The sequence below is a fragment of the Aspergillus pseudotamarii genome (assembly GCF_009193445.1).
Source record: "Aspergillus pseudotamarii strain CBS 117625 unplaced genomic scaffold BDV38scaffold_25, whole genome shotgun sequence".
Classification (NCBI taxonomy): domain Eukaryota; kingdom Fungi; phylum Ascomycota; class Eurotiomycetes; order Eurotiales; family Aspergillaceae; genus Aspergillus; species Aspergillus pseudotamarii.
Window position 1 is genome coordinate 297875 of NW_022475039.1, and position 18992 is coordinate 316866.

General features: G+C 48.7%; 8 protein-coding genes across 8 annotated transcripts; 5 read left to right on the forward strand and 3 right to left on the reverse strand.

Moving 5' to 3' along the window:
• Positions 1-673: 673 nt before the first annotated feature.
• On the forward strand, positions 674-1577 carry BDV38DRAFT_292704 (N-acetylmuramoyl-L-alanine amidase domain-containing protein). The gene has a single exon (XM_032062070.1). The coding sequence runs from the start codon at positions 704-706 to the stop codon at positions 1487-1489; it is 786 nt and encodes a 261-aa protein (XP_031913868.1). The 5' UTR covers positions 674-703; the 3' UTR covers positions 1490-1577.
• Positions 1578-2836: 1259 nt separating this feature from the next.
• Positions 2837-3828, forward strand: BDV38DRAFT_282737 (uncharacterized protein; the record flags this gene model as incomplete). The annotated part of the gene is made up of 2 exons (XM_032059860.1): positions 2837-3044; positions 3113-3828. 2 exons carry the CDS (start codon positions 2837-2839, stop codon positions 3826-3828), a joined length of 924 nt encoding a protein of 307 aa, XP_031913869.1.
• A 319-nt stretch (positions 3829-4147) lies between these two features.
• On the reverse strand, positions 4148-5318 carry BDV38DRAFT_292706 (zinc-binding alcohol dehydrogenase family protein; the record flags this gene model as incomplete). The annotated part of the gene is made up of 1 exon (XM_032062071.1): positions 4148-5318. One exon carries the CDS (start codon positions 5316-5318, stop codon positions 4254-4256), a length of 1065 nt encoding a protein of 354 aa, XP_031913870.1. The 3' UTR covers positions 4148-4253.
• Positions 5319-5720: 402 nt separating this feature from the next.
• On the forward strand, positions 5721-7809 carry BDV38DRAFT_282739 (Alpha/Beta hydrolase protein; the record flags this gene model as incomplete). The annotated part of the gene is made up of 6 exons (XM_032059861.1): positions 5721-6107; positions 6166-6270; positions 6325-6398; positions 6447-6619; positions 6700-7214; positions 7276-7809. The coding sequence occupies 6 exons, from the start codon at positions 5721-5723 to the stop codon at positions 7807-7809; spliced, it is 1788 nt and encodes a 595-aa protein (XP_031913871.1).
• A 619-nt stretch (positions 7810-8428) lies between these two features.
• On the reverse strand, positions 8429-9605 carry BDV38DRAFT_282740 (uncharacterized protein; the record flags this gene model as incomplete). Its single annotated transcript, XM_032059862.1, has 2 exons — positions 8429-8903; positions 8980-9605. The coding sequence occupies 2 exons, from the start codon at positions 9603-9605 to the stop codon at positions 8429-8431; spliced, it is 1101 nt and encodes a 366-aa protein (XP_031913872.1).
• A 238-nt stretch (positions 9606-9843) lies between these two features.
• Positions 9844-10327, forward strand: BDV38DRAFT_246254 (uncharacterized protein). Its single transcript, XM_032054528.1, has one exon. It carries the CDS (start codon positions 9881-9883, stop codon positions 10169-10171), a length of 291 nt encoding a protein of 96 aa, XP_031913873.1. The 5' UTR covers positions 9844-9880; the 3' UTR covers positions 10172-10327.
• Positions 10328-11252: 925 nt separating this feature from the next.
• Positions 11253-12742, forward strand: BDV38DRAFT_84032 (putative oxidoreductase). The gene is made up of 3 exons (XM_032064020.1): positions 11253-11617; positions 11696-11764; positions 11830-12742. Exons 1-3 carry the CDS (start codon positions 11312-11314, stop codon positions 12571-12573), a joined length of 1119 nt encoding a protein of 372 aa, XP_031913874.1. The 5' UTR covers positions 11253-11311; the 3' UTR covers positions 12574-12742.
• Positions 12743-13320: 578 nt separating this feature from the next.
• On the reverse strand, positions 13321-18966 carry BDV38DRAFT_292711 (uncharacterized protein; the record flags this gene model as incomplete). The annotated part of the gene is made up of 5 exons (XM_032062072.1): positions 18845-18966; positions 18741-18767; positions 18228-18682; positions 13511-18168; positions 13321-13434 (listed from the first exon to the last, which is right to left on the reverse strand). The coding sequence occupies exons 1-5, from the start codon at positions 18925-18927 to the stop codon at positions 13321-13323; spliced, it is 5337 nt and encodes a 1778-aa protein (XP_031913875.1). The 5' UTR covers positions 18928-18966.
• Between the last annotated feature and the right edge of the window lie 26 nt (positions 18967-18992).

An 18992-nucleotide genomic window follows, 5' to 3' on the forward strand; every position in this document is an offset into this window, starting at 1 on the left:
AGCGCCTAAAACTGCTGCCTTAGGCTCATAGGGTATATCGATTTCCTCCGAGTGACGATCTTATGCTTGGCAGAGATTTTCCACTTGGCCTATGTTTTCATTTATCAAGCACCAATCCCCGACTGCATCCGCCTCACAAGAACCGGTCAATCTAATCGAAGCTCGTGCAGCCGTAATGGCTCGCCTGCGCTCCTAACCAGTGCAACAGAACTGGGAATGCTTCGGACAGAAGTGAGGTCATACATAGGTTGACAAGATAGCTAAGACTGTGGTCACATACCAAAGTTGGTGCCAGATACTATTTGCTACTCTTACTATGTGAGGGTTGGGCCCTTGGAGCGAAGATCAAGAAGTGTTTTGCAAAGGCCCCAGCCGAGGTGGAGTTGGTTGCATTGTTTAATAATAACACGAGCCGTTAGAGGGTCTTCACCTGCCAATCCGAGAAGTGGGTTCTGAGATCTACAACGATACGAGGCCTATCCACTTTCCACGGCACAATCTGCCCAACTACTCGCCTTGGCAGACACAATCTTCCCGTATAGACACGAAACGCCAAGGGCCTAACTGGGAAGCAAGGGCCTATACGAAGAATTGATGGGTATCGTGGAGATCCGAAATGCTATAAATACTAGCGACTCTTCCTATGCAGAAATGGCCTGCCAATGTCACTGGTCTTCTCCGCTCATACCACCATACCTTCAACATGGCTTCTTATATTGATACTCGCAGGGCGGGACGCTCTCCTTTCACTTTGCTCGCTGTGCTGGCGTATCTCATGATAGCTCCAAGTGTCTTGGCGATGAACTTTGTGTCCCGTGAAGAGTGGAAGGCACGGCCGCCCAAAGAAGCCTATAAACCGATGACAGATGCCAAGGGCGTAAAAGTACACTATCTGGGACCCGAATTCAGTGGAAAGCAGCATTCGGAATGCGACGACTTCATGAGATCTGTGCAAAACGAGCACATGGACGAATCACCTGAAGATTACTTTGACATTGCCTACAATCTTGCAGTGTGCGAGCACGGTTACGTCTTCGATGGCCGAGGCAAGGGCCATCGCAGTGGTGCCAATGGAAACGTACAGTTGAACTCGGATCATTATGCTGTTCTCGCCTTTTTAGGAAAGTCTGGCATTACGGAGCCTAGCGATGCCCAAATTACCGGGCTGCAAGATTCGATTGCGTATCTTCGTCGGGCTGGGGCTGGTGACGAGATTAAGGGTCACCGAGATGGTTACAATACCGAGTGTCCTGGTGGTCCGCTGTATAAACTCGTTACCGATGGTAGTCTGGACCCTGGTAAACTGTGGGACGGCGGATCTCATACAGTTCAGAAAGGGGAGGACCTGGATACGATAAGCGCCAAGTACAATGTGCCAAAGCAGTATATCATTGCCACAAATGACCTGCAACCGCCCTACCGTCTTACTGTCAATCAGACAATCGAGGTTCCTGCTCGTGGAGTACCGCTCACTGAGAGTGGTAATTGATACACCAGTGTGTCCCATCACATAGGTCTCTCAATTCTAGATCCCATGTACACGAGAATGCAGCGGTTATGTCGGAGTTAAAGCTGATTACTACCTGGCTTGATGAGTGCTAGAGCCACAGCCACCGAAATAGAGACCTTGTGCATCAGCCATGTGGGAAGGACTTCATCTTGAGTGCTCTTGGATACGTGGGTGATGTTGTTAATGAAGGCCAATGTCACGTCTTAATGTCACGATTGTGATGTTTTATTTTATATCGGTGCTGTAGTATGTTCGAACTTACACCTCTTTGTCGCCAACTCCTGAGCGCTCCTCTTCACGTAGGTTGTTATGCGACACGGTAATCATGTACATGTAAAGTATGGTTCCCATTGTTCCGACACAACACCATAGAGATACTGAAAGCGGGACTTCACGAGTGGATAGAAGATGCATGATAGGGTTGTTCGCGCTGGTCCTGTGTATGAACTTGGCAGCGCACGTATTGTAAGCCTTGATTGAATCTCGATATCCAACGTGGGCTAAATAAGCTGACACTTAAACTAGACCTCATGTACTGATAGACATTCGCGACAAAGGCTGTTTATCACTGAGCAAGGACCAACGTGTCGAATCATTAAGCGCAGTGGAATACCTTGTATTATAGAAGGCTTGATTGATCAGCTTTACGGACGTAGGGATGGGTATGATTGGATAGGTGGTGCCGCTTGACTAGACATTGTCCCTTACTGATGAAGTTACATTTGAGTACGAACTCCGTGTATGATATTAGAGCCCTGTGGGTTAGTCAGTTGATTCTCTCACCTACTATAGAGATACTCTGGAAGATACGTTTGCCTCCAGACAAGATGATAGTGGAGGATGTCATGATGTAACAGAGTTAAGCCTTCACTAGTCTTTAAAAACGGTACGGGACAGCACATCACGAGCGAGCCCAAGGGTATAACAACGTATCATGTGCTCTATAAATGCGACGGACACCTTCAGCAAATAGAATATGCTCCGATGTCTGCCCGCGTTGTAAATTGAACTGAGATGTCCGAGATTGGAGCTGTAGGGGAAGCGGTATTACTGCGGGGCTAGTCGGCTGGCTGTGCGACAGCCGAATAAGCCAAATACTACCCTCCACAAGCTGCAAGCTGCTGACTTATTCTATGGAAATCTTACCAGATCTTGTTATCCAGCTCGTGAGAAAGGCTTTGGTGTCATCACGACCTATTCTGCGTAGCGACTGGATGTAGTACCTCAGTACGCTCCATATCCGCTCAGCTGTAACCGTGAGCAGTTGATTTCAGAAACTTGGCCCCTAGTGTACTGTCGGCAGTGCTTGATCACAACATACGCAGGATGTATAAGACCCAGTGGCACCATGCGCTTGTCCTTGTCGCTGGGGTACAGGCAATGACCCTCTTCACCCCTCGAGCGACAGGACCTAGTAGCATTGACCTGACACCACCGTCTCCGATGCCGACAGAACCAATCAACCATGGCTTTGCTCGTCGATACAAAACTTGGTTTGGACCTGCAAGCGACTGCGGTTACTGGGGCGATAGCGGTCAGTAGGAGAGTTGAGGTGGACTCATCCTCTCGCATATTGTATACTGACAATGACTTGTCATTAAGGGATATACGGTTGCGACGACAACTACGCCTGTCGATTCCATTCATCGCATGCCGACTACCCTGGAATGATGGGCTGCTGCCCCAAGGGTCCTGCTGGGCCATGCAACGGATTCTTTAGCACTTGTTACGGCCACCACGAGATATTGAAAACCCCGTCATTGCTCTCTTCCACAGACGATTTCTTTGTTATGTTCTGCACCAAGGATGATTCTCCATACTGCTTGCGCTGGACGTGGCCTGAGATAGGCGTTTCCGCGTTCGAATGTACTAGTTTCACTCTGAGTGAAACCGCCACGATAAACTCCCTGTTAACGCACACAGACGTCGCAGGGTTCGGCAGAACAGCAGTGTTTGTTGTGTCAATATCATGGATCGAGGATGCTGAACTGGTCACACGCTTGAACTTCAAACCTCCAAAACCTACATCATCCCAGTCGTCTCGATCAACTGCTACCAACATGTCGAAGTCCTCTTCGGGACCCTCTCCGATCCTGGTGGGTGCAGTAGTTGGGAGTGTTGTTGGAGGCCTTGCGGCGCTTTCTGCTTCGATGATCATTCTCTGGATGTTGCGAAAAGGGAGACGATTCAAGGATAAAATTGTATTAAACGAACAATCGGCAGCACGGGGTGTATCCCACAACCTAGGGCCAGTTGAGCAAGCTTGTCCTCATACAAAGCGAAATTGCGATGGCCTGGATGGTAATTCAGTGCAGTAATCCCTTATACTGGAACACCCGAGCCTCGAGGTATTGACGATCATCGTCGTTTATGCTCACCCGTGGTATCTTGTCTGCGGAGAGTATGGATCGTTGCTATGAGGTGGTATGTATTACACTTCGGGTTTCCCTTGTCATAATTGGGATGCGATGCATGTGGGCCACTGGCACACTATTTCTTAATGCTTTGAAGTCTACAGCGGCGATGAGTACAAGCTTTATCCATCTCTACTGGTCTCTAATGAGCATACTGATTGGTATATGGGTCATCAAGGAGTGTATTGTGAACATTGAACTACATGAGGAAGACGATAGCAGGATACCTTCTGCAATATCTGCCCCAACTGTAATTTGCCTGCAATAGATACCGTGAGGCACATGGCAAGGGATCTATTCCATCCATGGAATGTCCCACCTTTATATCCCTACAGCAAAGGATGCTCAAGGACCAGCTTCCCAAACCCTCGTGCACCATCACCCACAGCTTGCACCTGTTCGAGTGCAGTTTCGGCTGTCCCCTTAACCACATCTACAGATGGGAATCGGAATACCGCACCGTAGTTCGCAACCGCCCATTGTAGAGCCTTCCATGCACGGACATAATCAGACGGTCGAGCTGGAATCGTAATAGGATGAGGAGCCCCATGAACCCGAATAGTAGAGTCACGGTTTGGTGTAGCAAAGGGCATCTTGAACCGAGGATCACGCTGGACAACAACAGAGACAAGATTTGCCTTTTCCGAAACGCACTCTGCCATAAGGTTTGCTGAGCCGGTTCCTGTGTAACTTCCAACCGCGTCGAAAGCATAACCTATAGGATCCCAGTGTCCTTCCTCGACCGCCGACTCTATTTGCGAAGCCACATCGGCAGATCGATAATCAAAGCACTGCGTTGCTCCGAGTTCCAAAAGAAGTTGGTGTCTTTGTGGGGATGCAGTGACGAAGATCGGATAAATACCGCTGGCCCGGGCGAGCTGCACTGCGCAGAGACCAACACTGCTGGATGCGCCCCAGATCAACACTGGTTCTCTTATCTTCCTAGTGTCTCCGTTGTCTGGCGGAGGAAACTTGAAAATGTTATAGAGCGTATCAGCAGCTGTCATAGCCACAACGCCAAGGCATGCCGCATGCTGCAGCGGAAGGTTTGCAGGAACATGAAATGCCATCTCTTCGGGACAGACCAAGTATCGCTGATGGGTCCCATATCCAGCTGGTCGGTTGAGACCGGTAGGAGTATATCCGGCAACAGTGTCACCTGGGACAAAGGACGACTGGGGCGGTGCCCGGAGCACTTTCCCGCAGAAGTCGTAACCCAGTACAGCCGGGTAAATGCCTAGTTGAGTGGCATGTTTGACATCAGCCGGATTTACCCCCGAGAACTGTGTCTCGATTATGAGTTCTCCATCCCCGGGCACAGGGAATTCAAGACCTCGGCGGACTCGGAAAGTAGCATTTTCATCGGCATATAGACCGATATTTGCGTTGGCCATAGTGTTGATTAGCAGTTGTTGACTGGGAAGAAGACATATGATATGCACAATGATAGTACAGAGGGGATAACAAGGTCAACGCTCCTTCTGGTCATTTATAGACCATATATTCACGGAGTAAGTTCGCAGTAAGTGCGGAGCATCGGGGAGACTTGGGCTGGACTGCAGTTATACTTCCTTCCGGGTGCTGAAAACACTTCCGATTCCGCTTAATAACCCACGTTACCCCCACGAGGGGCTCCAGGCATGCGACATGTCGATCAGCTTCGGCTACTTTAGTTCCGGCTGTATATATACCCATTACTCGATAGCTCAGTGTAGACATAATTTCCTTCCTAATTCCCCGTCCCAAACAGTTCTTTTGTGGTCTGTCGAGCCAGTTTTCATATCATCGCCGTCATTATGTCAGTGGAGGAGAAACTCCAAACTCAATTTCCAGACACCGTTTACACAGCACTGGCACCACCAGACCGTCATCCCGGATTCAACTACAAGGGCTTTCACCCAGGCCGGGTTACCCGACTTCCGAGGGGCCATGTTAAGGAGCCCGGATATCAGGCGTTCCCAGTGGATGTGACTTGGGAAGAAGACCAAGCAATCCCCACGCGTGATGGTGTAAAGCTCTATGCAGATATTTTTCGTCCCACTGATGAGAGTGAGAAGGTACCCGCAATCATACCCTGGAGCCCATATGGGAAGGTCGGGACCAGTACTCTCAGCTACGATAATATGGGGCCGTGGCGAATCGGTATTCCCTACCAGAATCTTAGCGGATATGAGACCTTTGAAGTGAGTTATCATCAGGCGTCGCGCCTTACAATTAGCAATAATAGCTGACTGTACTAAGGGTCCCAACCCGGCGGAATGGTGTTCTCGGGGCTATGCTGTTGTCGATGTCGACGCCAGGGGGACTGGGCATTCGGAGGGCAACCTCATGTTCTGGGGCGAACAGGTAGGCGTAACATGCTCCTATGATGAGGAATGCAGTGGCTAATGGGCTACGCAGGAAGCAGTTGACATCTATGATACAATCAGCTGGATCGCCCAGCAGCCGTGGTGCAATGGATCAGTAGTTATGGCGTAGGTTTCATGATATATCACTCTGAGAATCCTCTAACACCTCAAAAGGGGGAACTCTTGGTTGGCTATTTCACAGCTCAACTTTGCGTCCCGCTTCCAGCACCCAAATCTGAAGGCAATCGCCCCATGGGAAGGATTGACTGATCTCTATGCTCATCAGATATGCCGTGGAGGAATCCCGAGGCCTGCATTTGGTGAATTGGTCCTCCATGCATTGGCAGGTGCGTCATATTGACTAACATCTGACACTCCAAAGGCCTGCATGAAGGTCAGATATGAATCAGGACTTAACATTTACTAGGCTTTGGAAAGGCAGAGAATATCGGTGCCATGTTAAAGTCTCGTCCATTGTTCGACGAATACTGGGAGGGAAAGCAAATCAAACCGGAAGGTATCAAGGACATTCCAATGTATCTGACAGCCTCCTACTCGACCGGACTACACTGCGAGGGCTCCTTCAGAGCGTTTGAAGCAGCACAGACATGTCGGAAATGGCTACGCGTGCACTCAACGCAAGAGTGGCATGACCTATACAGACCAGAAGCCACGGATGACCTGCAGCGTTTCTACGACTACTATGCTAAAGGTATCCAAAACGGCTGGGAGGCGGAAACACCCCGTGTGCGACTGACCCTATTGGGATACGAGGGTAGTATGATGAAAGCAATTATCGAGCGCCCTGAAGCGCAGTGGCCTCCGGCAAGGCAACATATCCGTCGCTATTACCTGGACGCTGCTACTCAATCCTTTAGCATAGCTAAGCTTGTTAACTCTGCCAGTATTACTCACGAAGGACATTCAATGACAGCCTCCTCTGTATGTTTCCTTCAAAACACCATACTCTTCCCATTGTTGTTAACCATCGGTCACCTTTTAGGATTTCACTCTTATCTTCGATCGATATACCGAACTATGCGGACGTCCATTTGTGAAGCTGTACATGTCTTGCAATGTGAAAGATGACTTTGATGTTGTGGTGCAGATCCGCAAAACCTCTGCATCTGGAGAGCTTCTTGAGTCTCTTAACTGGTCGCCGATGCCCGCACCAGGGCCCAAGGTCCCGAATGTCAATGTCGCAAAGCATTTAGGGCAGCAGGGAATGCTCCGAGCATCGCACCACGTGAGCTTACAACCCCGAGCTGGCGAAGATGAGGTGCCAGTGTATGATCACCGCAGCCGCGAAGCGATCGTTCCCGGAGAGATCGTTCCCCTTTTGATCCCAATATGGCCCCTGGGTGTGATCTTTGAGGCCGGTGAAGGCTTGATGCTACGGATCTCCGGTCACGATATGTCACTTCCGGAAGCAGAGTCGCTGAGGTTGACAGCTCCAGGAGATGATAATGAAGGAAAGCACACAGTGCACACCGGCGGAGATTATGAGAGCTATCTTGCCATTCCAGTGATTAGCTAAGAAGTATTATTTGTAGAACAGGGCCTTAGATAGCTTCATAAGTTGAGCACGTACAAGACGCGTGTGGTGGCCTACTCAGTCGGGGTGGCCCGCTCGTACAGGAACTACGTTCTGTATTCGTGCTGCACACCAACCTATATCCCTACTTTCTCATGTTTATGCTTTGAGAATACTAGTCAATATATTACAATTACAGTCATATTCAATGGCTACCACACACTCGTGTAGATTCATTACTACGCACTATGCGCGACAGGTCCACATGGGAATATCAAACGCAGGCCTATTAAGGGGCCCCGATGTGATATGCAACCTTGAGGTCCCAGGAACTAGGGTATAAAGGCCTGGCTGCGGTTTTTCTCGTGTCTTGCATCGCCTAATAGATCCATGGAGAGTGTAAATTCATGAAAACTCAGGACACGCAATTTTGTATTAAATATGGGCAAATTTGATGATTCCATGAAGAAAGCCCCAGAGCTACTAGAATATGGAGGAACATTTCGATCTAAGGTGTGCAATGGTAGGAAGCCACACTGTCCCTTCGAAACTGGATAAGGGGATTGGAAACGTCCCTTTGAAGATTCTAGTGGCGAAGGTTTAGTTAGATGAGAAGTTTTATCTAAGGTCCAGTACTCATATAACGGTATACCCCTTCAACGATCATTCTAAAGAAGCATTTTAGAGCAACCGTCCCTTTCAAAAAGTATTTCAATAGCAACTTTGCGGTCTTAGAAGAGTCCTTGGCGAGCATCTCTGTGAGCGCCTCTCGTGCCACGCCCCAGCCACCCTGGGCTTCTAATTGCATTGGATATATATCACCGGCTATATGGCTTTGCACTATGGTGTGGCTCGCAATACTCCATACAGATATTATCTCATCTGTCAAAGTGAGGCTACCTTCAACCTCCCAGTCAACATTGAACCCCTTTTTTAGCAGGGTTGGTTTGTGAAATTTAACGTCGCGAATGGCAAAGCCCTTGATATATCCCGTTTCTGTACATATGCGGACCACAACATTCTGCATGTGGGCGTCGAGAGCAATCTCATATCGAACCAAGGGTTGGAGCATAAGGGCGAAGAAACGTGTAAAGTATCTATGAAGCAATGGATTATCAGTACTCGTTGCTTCGATAGCTGCAAACGGAAAGTTGACACGGATGGGGTCCTCACTCTCCCAGCCAAGCTGTTTTTTCAGCGACCGTCGTCAGGTTGAATAATATCTCTGCATATGTACGTCCATCGGTTGGATGCTGCTCGAGCAGGGCTGCGGCGACTATAAGTGCTTCGTTTTGAAGGCTTGCTTTCTGCTCCAAGTCCTCCCGCAAAACAGAGCTCATGTTCTTTGCCTGGCTGAAGTCTTCCTGGCTTCCGCAGATAGATGCCACCTCTCCGAAAACCCACACGTCTGTTGGTGTTGGTTTATATAGCAGACTCGTGATCCATGGCCCTTGCACAGCGGTCCCGCGGGTGATTGTACACACCGCAGAAGTGATATGACAAGCGAAGGACAGCTCCATGCGGAACTTGAATCCAAGTTCCGGGATCATAGTCACAGATCGCATCGAGGCCTGGGCATCCGCTTCATTGGAAATCTGTTTGATCAAGACTGCATTCGGGAAGCATTTCAAGACCATGGGAACTTGCTGGGCCAGACATGGCACGGCCACTCTATCACTCCCCTTCGACCTGAATACTTCCAGTTTACTAAGAAGCGGATCGAGTAGGCCTTCAAACTGGCCAGACACGCGCATATCTACACGGGGCACAGAGACAAATGCAAGTGAAGGTTTCCGCATTTGCCGGATATCTCCAGGAAGCACCGGTGATAGCGGCGGTTCGGCAAAGCACAGCCTATGAAACTATTTTTTGGCCTCAAGCGTTGGTTTACGTCTATCACGCGAAGCACGTCTTGCAGAACGCCAAACTTACTGGATGAGTCGGATGACCAAATGTTGGGGATTGTGCCCACGAGATCATGGGGGAAGCGATTGAAAGAAAGGGGCGTGATCGATTCAAGGTAAGCCCAGTTCTTATATTTTGATCTTTATTTCACTATGCACTCCCCATATTGATGGACAAATTTCCACATACTCTCTTACTTTGGCTTTTAGCAGTTTGTTGCAGCCGACTTGCAACCCTAATGGTCAGGCCTTTCTCAATATGTCCCGGTAACCATGGGGAGATGAATAACAAAATAGCACCGGGGTCCAGCTCTTGCCGTTCCGAGGCAACTTCTGCAAGAATGATCGGTGGTCGGAGACTTTCAGGTCGCAAGATAGGCAATATTTGGCCGGATTGCACATTGATGGCAGTATCATGTCTGATGCAGATCTTGACACATCTCTCGAACCTGCTGACCTGAGAGGTGCCACTCAAAACAACTTGGTCCCCATCTTATAGGCTAGGCGTGGTGTGATGTGCAATTGCAATTCCTTCATTGATACCTTGAGCCAGCCAGAAATCTATATAGTGCGGGTTAGGGCGCTGGCGGGCAGCCGGCGCCTCGCTTGCAGCGGGGTGATCGTTGCCTGAAGCACCCACTGTTACAAGTTCTGTATTAACTCTAACTCTGTATTGACAGTAATCCAGTATTAACAGCTGTATTGGTAGTACCGTAGTTGACCGCCTGACGATCGGAAGAGTTCCTCGGGTTCCCCCGCTAAACCCACCCCGAACCCGGTAATTTCCCGGATCAGGTTCTTGATCTAGAATATGCCCTACATTAGAAAAATCTAGAGTTTCTAGATTTTTTTCTACGTTTCTATATAGAATTAAGAGAGATACAGAGCTTTAAAATTTTCTATACCAGATCTAAATAGATAAAATATCTAATTAAGAAGTAGTATCTTATCTATTTAGGCCTAGTAGCTGATTTTTAGATTTTATTCAGATTAGGTTTACCGAAATTGCCGCGGGTCTGGGGCGGGTCCTGGATTTTGGACCCAAACCCGACCCGATATCAACTCAAGACTAAGCTCGCTATCTGTGGACTAGAAGGGGGGGCTGGGAACACTCAGGTAGTACTGCAGCTTACGGAGTAGGGTGACTGGTATTTGAAATTTGGAACACCCCTAGGAGGGAATCGTGCGCCCATCCTACCAGCCTACCATTTTTACTATAATAAGCGGGACTAAGACAACCGTACACATAGTTTAATAGGATTATATATACCTTCAGCTCTATATAATATATCTAACCAGTAGGCCTTCAGAACAGAGAATTCTACTACACCTATCCTAAACTATATCTTACTGTGTAAAGTCTATTATGGAGGCTCAGAGATAATATTATTAATATACTAAATACTAGGATAGGAATTTATAACGTTCCTGCCCGGCAGAATAGTCCTAGTTTAGTAGGCGGTTCCTAAATCGGCCGGTAAACCGTAAGCGATGGTTCCATATTTCAATTACCTACTCCACTTCATCCATAATATCTGCGTACTTCAACTACGCACATCTCACAGCTTCCTTAAATTCATTGACTTTTTCATTAAGCCATCATGACTGAAAACTTCAGTAGTATTCCTATCCTCGACTACTCACTGTCAACCTCCCCAGGGACAAGACCTGAGTTCCTGAGGGACCTTCGAGATGCCCTTATTAAAGTTGGCTTCTTTTACCTTCAAAATCACCAAGTTCCAACTACAGCACGGCAGGACTTACTTAATCAGTCACAAGAGCTCTTTGATCTTTCACCGGAGAAGAAAAGTGAAATTGATATGAGTAATAGCAAACATTTTGTTGGATATGTGGGCTTAGATCAGTCAACCACCTCTAAGAAACAGGATCATCGGGAAACATACACGGTATGTTAAATAATAACATACATTCACTGTCCTACGGTATTTGCCTTGTCAAAAACCTTACTTATTATTCTACTGTAGCTTGGGTATGAACAGCCTGCTCCAGGGCCCAATGAGCCAGTTTATCGCAATCTACAGGGGCCCAATCTGGTAACTACATTGTTCTTAAATCAATCCATGTTTCCGCATTAACTAATATTGAAGCTGGAACTTAGTGGCCCGATAAGAAAATATTACCTAGATTTAAGCCCGTCATAGAAACATACATGGCGGAGGTTGCGAAGCTGGCGGATGAATTTAAAGTCCTTATCGCTGAGGCACTGGGTATCCATCTCCCAGAACTGATGAATTTATTTGATGCGGAGCCCTTCGGCCGCTTGACGTTAGCTAAATACTCCAAGCCGGAGAGTGGTAGTGAGGAGCAACTAACGCAGGGTAAAGGAAGGCATAAAGATTCCGGCTTCCTGACCTTTCTTCTCCCTGGGACACCACACATGGGTCTTGAGGCCATGAACGCGGCTGGGGAATGGATCCCCGTGCCTCCTATACCTGGAGCGATGATAATCAATGTCGGTGTGCAACTAGAAGCATTAACTGATGGGGTGTGCAATGCAGCCATACACAGAGTACTCGTCCAGCGGCGAGATTTCATCGATGATCATGGTCATGATATGGGGCCGAGATTTTCATTTCCACTCTTTCTTACAATCAGCCTTAATAAGGCATGTAAGAAGCCCCTGGACCTTCCTCAACATATTTTAGCCATGGTTACGGATGACGACGTCAGACAGACCGCACGATCCAATTTACAGCGATTATTTCAAGGGGGATGTGCGGGCAACCGTGTCTTCAACGAACGTTTGAGGGTCTATCGAAAAGCTGCACACAAATGGTGGCCAGATCATCTCGCTGAGGCACTACAGCAGCAACTAGACAAGCCTGTATATACGATTCGGTGATCTTTTTTTTGGTTGTTTTTGTTGTGGTATCTTAAGGCTTCGTCAGAAGGATGATCTCGAATGGGAAAATTGAGGATTACGGGAAGGTTACATGAAAAGCTACAGTAGCTCATGATTCCTAACGTACTTGTCAGTTGTCCAAATGTCTATTACAGTCAGCATAGGTGCCACAATGTACTGAGGTGGTTGTTCTTTGTAGGTCCTCTCCGTGTACACAGGACCCGCTCGCTCGCCGTCCGATCCCGTTAGCTTAATAAAACCTTCCGAGAAGCCTCTCCTACGTTACTCAATAGTACATATTATGTATCTGTAAGGTGAATTTATATTACCTATCCATCAAGTGTCCAGATCTAACCTGCGGATACCATGTAGTAATGTGATCGTATCCTTGCGGATATGTGGATAAGAAATCATATCCAAACCCGGGGATACGTAGATTGGGATATGTCGCGGATGTTCCCTCAGCCGATTCGGCATAGGAAGCTAGCCGTACGTTAACTAGTAATCGGCTCAAAATATCAAAATGGGCTCCTTGATGTTGATCCTGAAACGAGAGAAACGATTGGGGGGCTAAATTGCCACGCCGGATGATTAAATGTTAGGGTATAAGGCTAAGATTAAATGGTATAGGCACCCATACAGAGTCCAATTCGGGTACCGTTCCTTTCTGAAATATTGTGTGAAAGATGGCCAAATGATAACATTCCATGAGCATTACAGGAGACACGTGTCAAATGCCTCTACCACTCAACTACTCTGCGCCAAAGCAATGGCAACGACGCTCCCAGCAGCATGGCTGATGCTGACCTCGATACGGTTAATACCTTTGAGAGTTGCTACCTCTAGGGCAGGGCCATGAAGCTAGTGTAACGAGTTGTCAGTCATTGTTGCGCGCATATTAGGTACGGAGACTCGGTATATCCCGGATTATGCTTACCTTCACCTTCGGTATTCCTGAGTCGCTAAGTATTTCAATCGATGCCATCTCAGCCCCTGGACCACGCGATTGAACAGACAGGCTCTTGAAAACGGCTTCTTTCGCACTCCAGCGCCCAGCATATGAAGCGCGAGGATTCGGCGAACTGCGACAGATCTCCCTCTCAATAGCGGTGAAATTCCGCTCCAAAAATATAGTATCTTCAATATTTACACTGGAAATGTCTTCTATGTCGATGCCGACGGAGATCGCAGAGGCACCCCGTGAAGATGTGGGTATGGATTCAATCATATCATGAGCAGCTCCATACAGGGATTTCGAGTCCATTGGTTGCATCCGCGATTTTGCGGACGATTCTTGGCCCCTTAGAAAATGTAGATCCTGTCGGGCGCTCTTAACAGCGGGCTCCGTGACAAGTGATCCATCATCTGAAAGGCGACAATGGGGGTCTAGGAGCATCTGGCGAAGCTGCGCTTGATCCTTCCATGGTGAGATGCTCTTTACCCTAACGATTGAATTATTGAGCAGCGCAGACACATACGCCTGATTCGCCGACTGCTGACGTTGGATAGTACGAGATCGGTAGTTGTCGAATATTGGTTGTGGGACCGCCGCAAAAATATACTTTGGAGAGACAACTATCGCAATCGCACCCTTTTGACCGAACCCGAATGAGGTCACCATGGTTGCCCTAATTCCGTCTAGGTTAATCGACTGCGAAGGATAAGCAAGGTGCTGAAACTGCCTCAGCTGCTCGTCCACATTATCGGCATTTCGATTCCCTGGAACGATTCCTGTTCGGAGCATTTGGAGACATCCGTTGACTTGCCATGCCCCCGCTGGCCCTTTTGGATGCCCGGTTACGCTCTTCTGGCACACTACTAGTAAGGGCTTTCCCGGTGTCCGACCCAAATGGGCCATCTGGGTATTGACCACATCACTTTCGTTAAGATCATTAGCCTTGGTTGACGTTCCGTGGAATGAGGCTACTTGAATATCATCGATAGTAAGGCCCCATGTAGCGAGCGCTGCTTTGACAGGAGATATTGAACGGTCTTGATGCCAGAGGCTGTTGGCCCACCGGTGCTGTGCCCCCTGAACCCTAGAGACCCGGATAACCTCCAGGTGCTGGGATGGCCCCTTGGCCAGAAGCTGTTTGCTATACCAATTATCAATCTCGGCCATCTCATCTTGAAACATTGTGCGGCGATAATCCAGATCAAGAAAAGGTGAGCTTTCGCCATCAATGGCCTGCCGGGCAGCGCAGAGGAGGCCCTTTCCTGGAGCAGGAACTGAACGTCCAATCTGGTCCCCAGCCAGCTGGCTGTACGCGACAATTCCATAAATAGGAAGTCCCATCTCCATTGCAAGCTCCGCGGTCATGAGGATCTGAGCCCCACTACCGGCAGATTCAACGAAACCTTGCCGGGATGTGGCAGTGGGTCGTGACATCTCGCCCGGGCGTCGGCCAGCCTTTAAATCCTCCATGCTATTAACAGTAGCCTTCATCTGGGCAAATTCATATGACGGCTGTTCTGTAAAGTCGTCCGCCGCACCAACTAAGGCAACTCTATACTTCCCAGACTGAATAGCTTCACATGCGCTATCCAGACTCTCCAGAGCAGTTGCACAAGCTCCAACAGGAGTCCTGAGTGGGCCAGTGGAGGAGAAAAGCAGCATATTTATCCAAGCACCGATGGTGTTGTAGAAACTCTCTGCCAGGATATCATTCCGCACTGGCTTTTCCATGTAACGGTCTCGGAACAGCCGTTGTGATGATATAAGTGGACCACCCCCGGACCCAATGCAGCTGGCCAGCTCAGAAACGTGGATGTACTTATATAGTTCATAAGGATCTGTGATACCCGCGGATAGCAATGCCTCTGACAAGCAGCAAAGCATGTAAAGTGTGAGGCGGTCCACTTGTTGCACAACATCTTCCGGTATGCCGTACTTCAGAGGGTCCCAGCCTTTGGGGACCTGACCGGCCACTGTCGTTTCGAAGATGGTTGCTCTAGGTACCAGGAGGCCGGTTCCCCTTTTCACCACGACCTTGTAGTCTTCATCGGAAAGTGGATATATGGAGACGTTGTCACCGTGGCGGCGCTTGAACGACTCTGCGGTAGCCTTGGAGCATTCAAATGGCGGGAGGTCTCCATCCACTACAACTTCATGCAGCGATTCCTTCTTCGCTGGATCATATCCTAAAGCCATTTCTGGCTCCACCATTCTCAATCCAACATGGCTCATGATGTGCTCATGGTACTTCTGGGGTATCTCATCATCAGCCACGGGTTTATTGGTTTGTTCATCAATCCAGCCGGAGTAGGCTTGTCCATTCATATCCCCAGAAAAGTACTTTATTAAGCCCATAATCCTCGCAATTTCCACATAGCCTTCTAAGGAAAACTTTCCTTGAGATTCTATTTCCCAACGTGTACGAGAGTTACCCCACGGACCTAACTCGGAATATCCGACCACAACCACAGTGCGCGAAAGGTCAACCATGCCATCTAGTCCAGGCAGGTTTGCTGTTATTTCATCGTAATTAGGGAGGTCTGGGAAATCCAACTGTATGTTGGCGCGTCGGAGGAGGTTTGATGTTGCAGGTTGGGTACGTATTGCTTGGCCGCACAGAATCTCTTCATGGCGCATTTTCTCCGCCTGTAACGCTTTCTGGACCTTTTGCTTCTTTGCGACAGTGGCAAAGGCACTGGAGATTGTTTCTTTCATGTTCCACATCTCACACAAACCAGCCGCCATGTCTACGAGTATTGGCCGTTCTTCCAACATCGCAGTCATATCTGGTGTCATCAGGGACAGGATATTGAATGCAGTTTCTGCAGGCGTGAAGGTTATTACTCCAAGTTTCTCGATTTCCTCGGAAATATTGTTTAGAGGTTGCATGATGCCTGTACCTCGTGTCCAGCCGATAGCTGCACCGCATATGTGCACATAATCGGCCCAAGTTTCCGAATAAAAGCGGTTGAATAGGGACCGCAAGGCAATTTTAGACTCCGGATACAGGCCGTCTGAACCGATTGTACCCTCATTACATGTCATGGGAAGAATTGCCGTTGTAGGTCTAGTCGTTATATTCCGACGTTCTTTTTCCTTTCGTATACCGCCTAGAATGCGGAGGAGATTGACAAGCATTGTTCGCTGTGCCATTTCGGCACGACCATCGATCATGTGTATCTCACCGACCTGGTTGAGGGCAGCAAAAGGGATAACAAAATCAAGGTCTCCACCGGTGGGTGATTCGGGCCCATAGATGTATTGGATAAGGGCCTCGCAGTCCTGCTGGCTTCCCTGGTTCATTGGGACAACAGTGAGTTTCGCACCTCGCCCAGCATATGCCTTATACATATCCTGGAATGCCTGGCTACTGGCCGTGATCGATCGGCTGGTGGTGACGACCACATGTGCACCTCCGCTAAGGAGACCCTTCACAATTTCGGCACCGATTGAACCCGTTCCAGCGCCGGTGACCAAAGCAGACTTTCCGATATATGTAAATCCCGTCTCCGTACCAGCTTTCATTGCTTCGGCCAGGACGCGGGTTGCAGCTACGTCATATGCAAAGTTCGCGCCTTCTGCACGCGTTTGGACATTAATAAACGGTAAGTCGGTACCGGACCCAGAGATACGTGTCTCGCGGATAAGATCTGCGTAGTTGGAGGTTTTGCGAGGTACGTCTACAGTGCGCACTGTACCGTCTGAGTCGATAATTGTCTTGGGCGCTAGCGCCGGCCTTTTGTACATAAAGACCGGGTCCGCTAGCTCCGCTGTCTCGGACAGTTGCAATACCTTCTGGTAAAAAGCACGCTGCCCCGTAGCTGTAATGCTGCTAGATACTTGACTCTGTAGTATACTGGTGCAACTAGGTTCCCATCGGTTCAATATGTGGCGGAGATCTTCATCTCCATCCAACAGAGACTCTTCGCTTGAACTTCCAGTGCGGCCAAGCCATCTGAGTAGATCAATCCTTACCCAGTTCCACCAGGAATCATATTGGCGGACCTGCCGTAAGTCAAATACCGGCTTGATCCCATCAAGAAACTGGTCACCCAATTCAGCTTGAACCTCTGCCAGCCGCTTGGTCATCTCCTCAGCCGACGCTGCGAGTTCCTCTAACCGAGGATCGTTCTGTGGCTGTATGCGAGTCTGATACGCCGCTAAAAGATTTAATTGGGCTGGGTCTAGGATGTGGTCCGGTAATGAATTACCATTCGCAGTCCGGTTAATTGGTGGCTCAGGTATTGTAGTCGTTTGCGAGACGGCAAACGAGATTCCCACGTATGGCGCATAGCGTGAGACAACCGTATTGAAGAAGTCTTCTGCATCCGTCCTGGAGGCGAGTCGGGAAGGAGGTTGAAGGGTTGTTGCAAGACACATCGGGACAATAGAATGATCCTTATTTAGACCCCAGGAAGATTCCAGATAGTCGTAAATTGCAGCCTTATTAAACCCAGAGGGCATTTTACCATTGATAAATTTGGAGAGGAGTGGGGACATCTGCTTGCCAGGCTGGTGGGAAAACCCGGCCTGCAGAGCGTCACCCAGCGCCTTCAGTGGCATGTACTCGGCTCCATCTGGAAGCCTCCCAAACTCCGACACCAATGCACCAATTATTTCATTTTGAACCGTTGACCTTCCTGTTCGAAACATTAGCGAGCTTTATTTAAGGAAGGCCAACTCCGGTTTTCTCTCTTACCGCTAGAGCAGTCCTGGATAGTGGAATCTGTTGGGATGTGATCAAAGGGTTTGTTAAGTTTCTCGCCAACTAATGCCACCAGGATATGGCTTGCAGAGAGAGGTACTTGTTCAGTAGGAACTCGATTCATTGACTGGGAAACCGATGGGGCTTGAGGCGTGGGTTGAGGTGCTGCAGGAGGATTCTCGGATTCTGAAATGGAATTCTCCACTTTTATGGCTGGTCCCGCGGCCTTATCAGATACCTCCTCTTCCTGTTCATATTCATAATGAATATCATTGGAGTTATCGGCAGTTGAAAGGAATGAAAATTTTGAGCGTTGCGCTGGGGAGCGTGTGAAATGTCGTTTTTCAGCGGTCTTTTTAGCCATCGTGGCTAATGTCGTGCGCGGTCCGACTTCGACAAGGCGATGAATCGGTGGATTATGCTGCAACAGCTCATTTTGCGTCTCGATCCTGGTCAATGTCACTCATTCTGCTACCCATAGCCTGCCTGCGCACGTGTGAGACTCACCATTGCACGGGTGACGCCAAATGGTACCTGTACGTGACATACAAGGCGCCAAAGATTTAGTTATCATCATGACAGATTGACCTTTCGCCACATTTGGGACTTACGATAAAAGCTCAATTAAGAGTTTGAATGCTATTTCGTCCTGATCATCCGGCAGCTTCGAAACTGAGGCCGTCTGGGTAGTCATTTCCGCGTAGCTCAGCGAACCACTGACACAGCTGTATGAAGGGATAAGTTGACGGCCGTGGGACA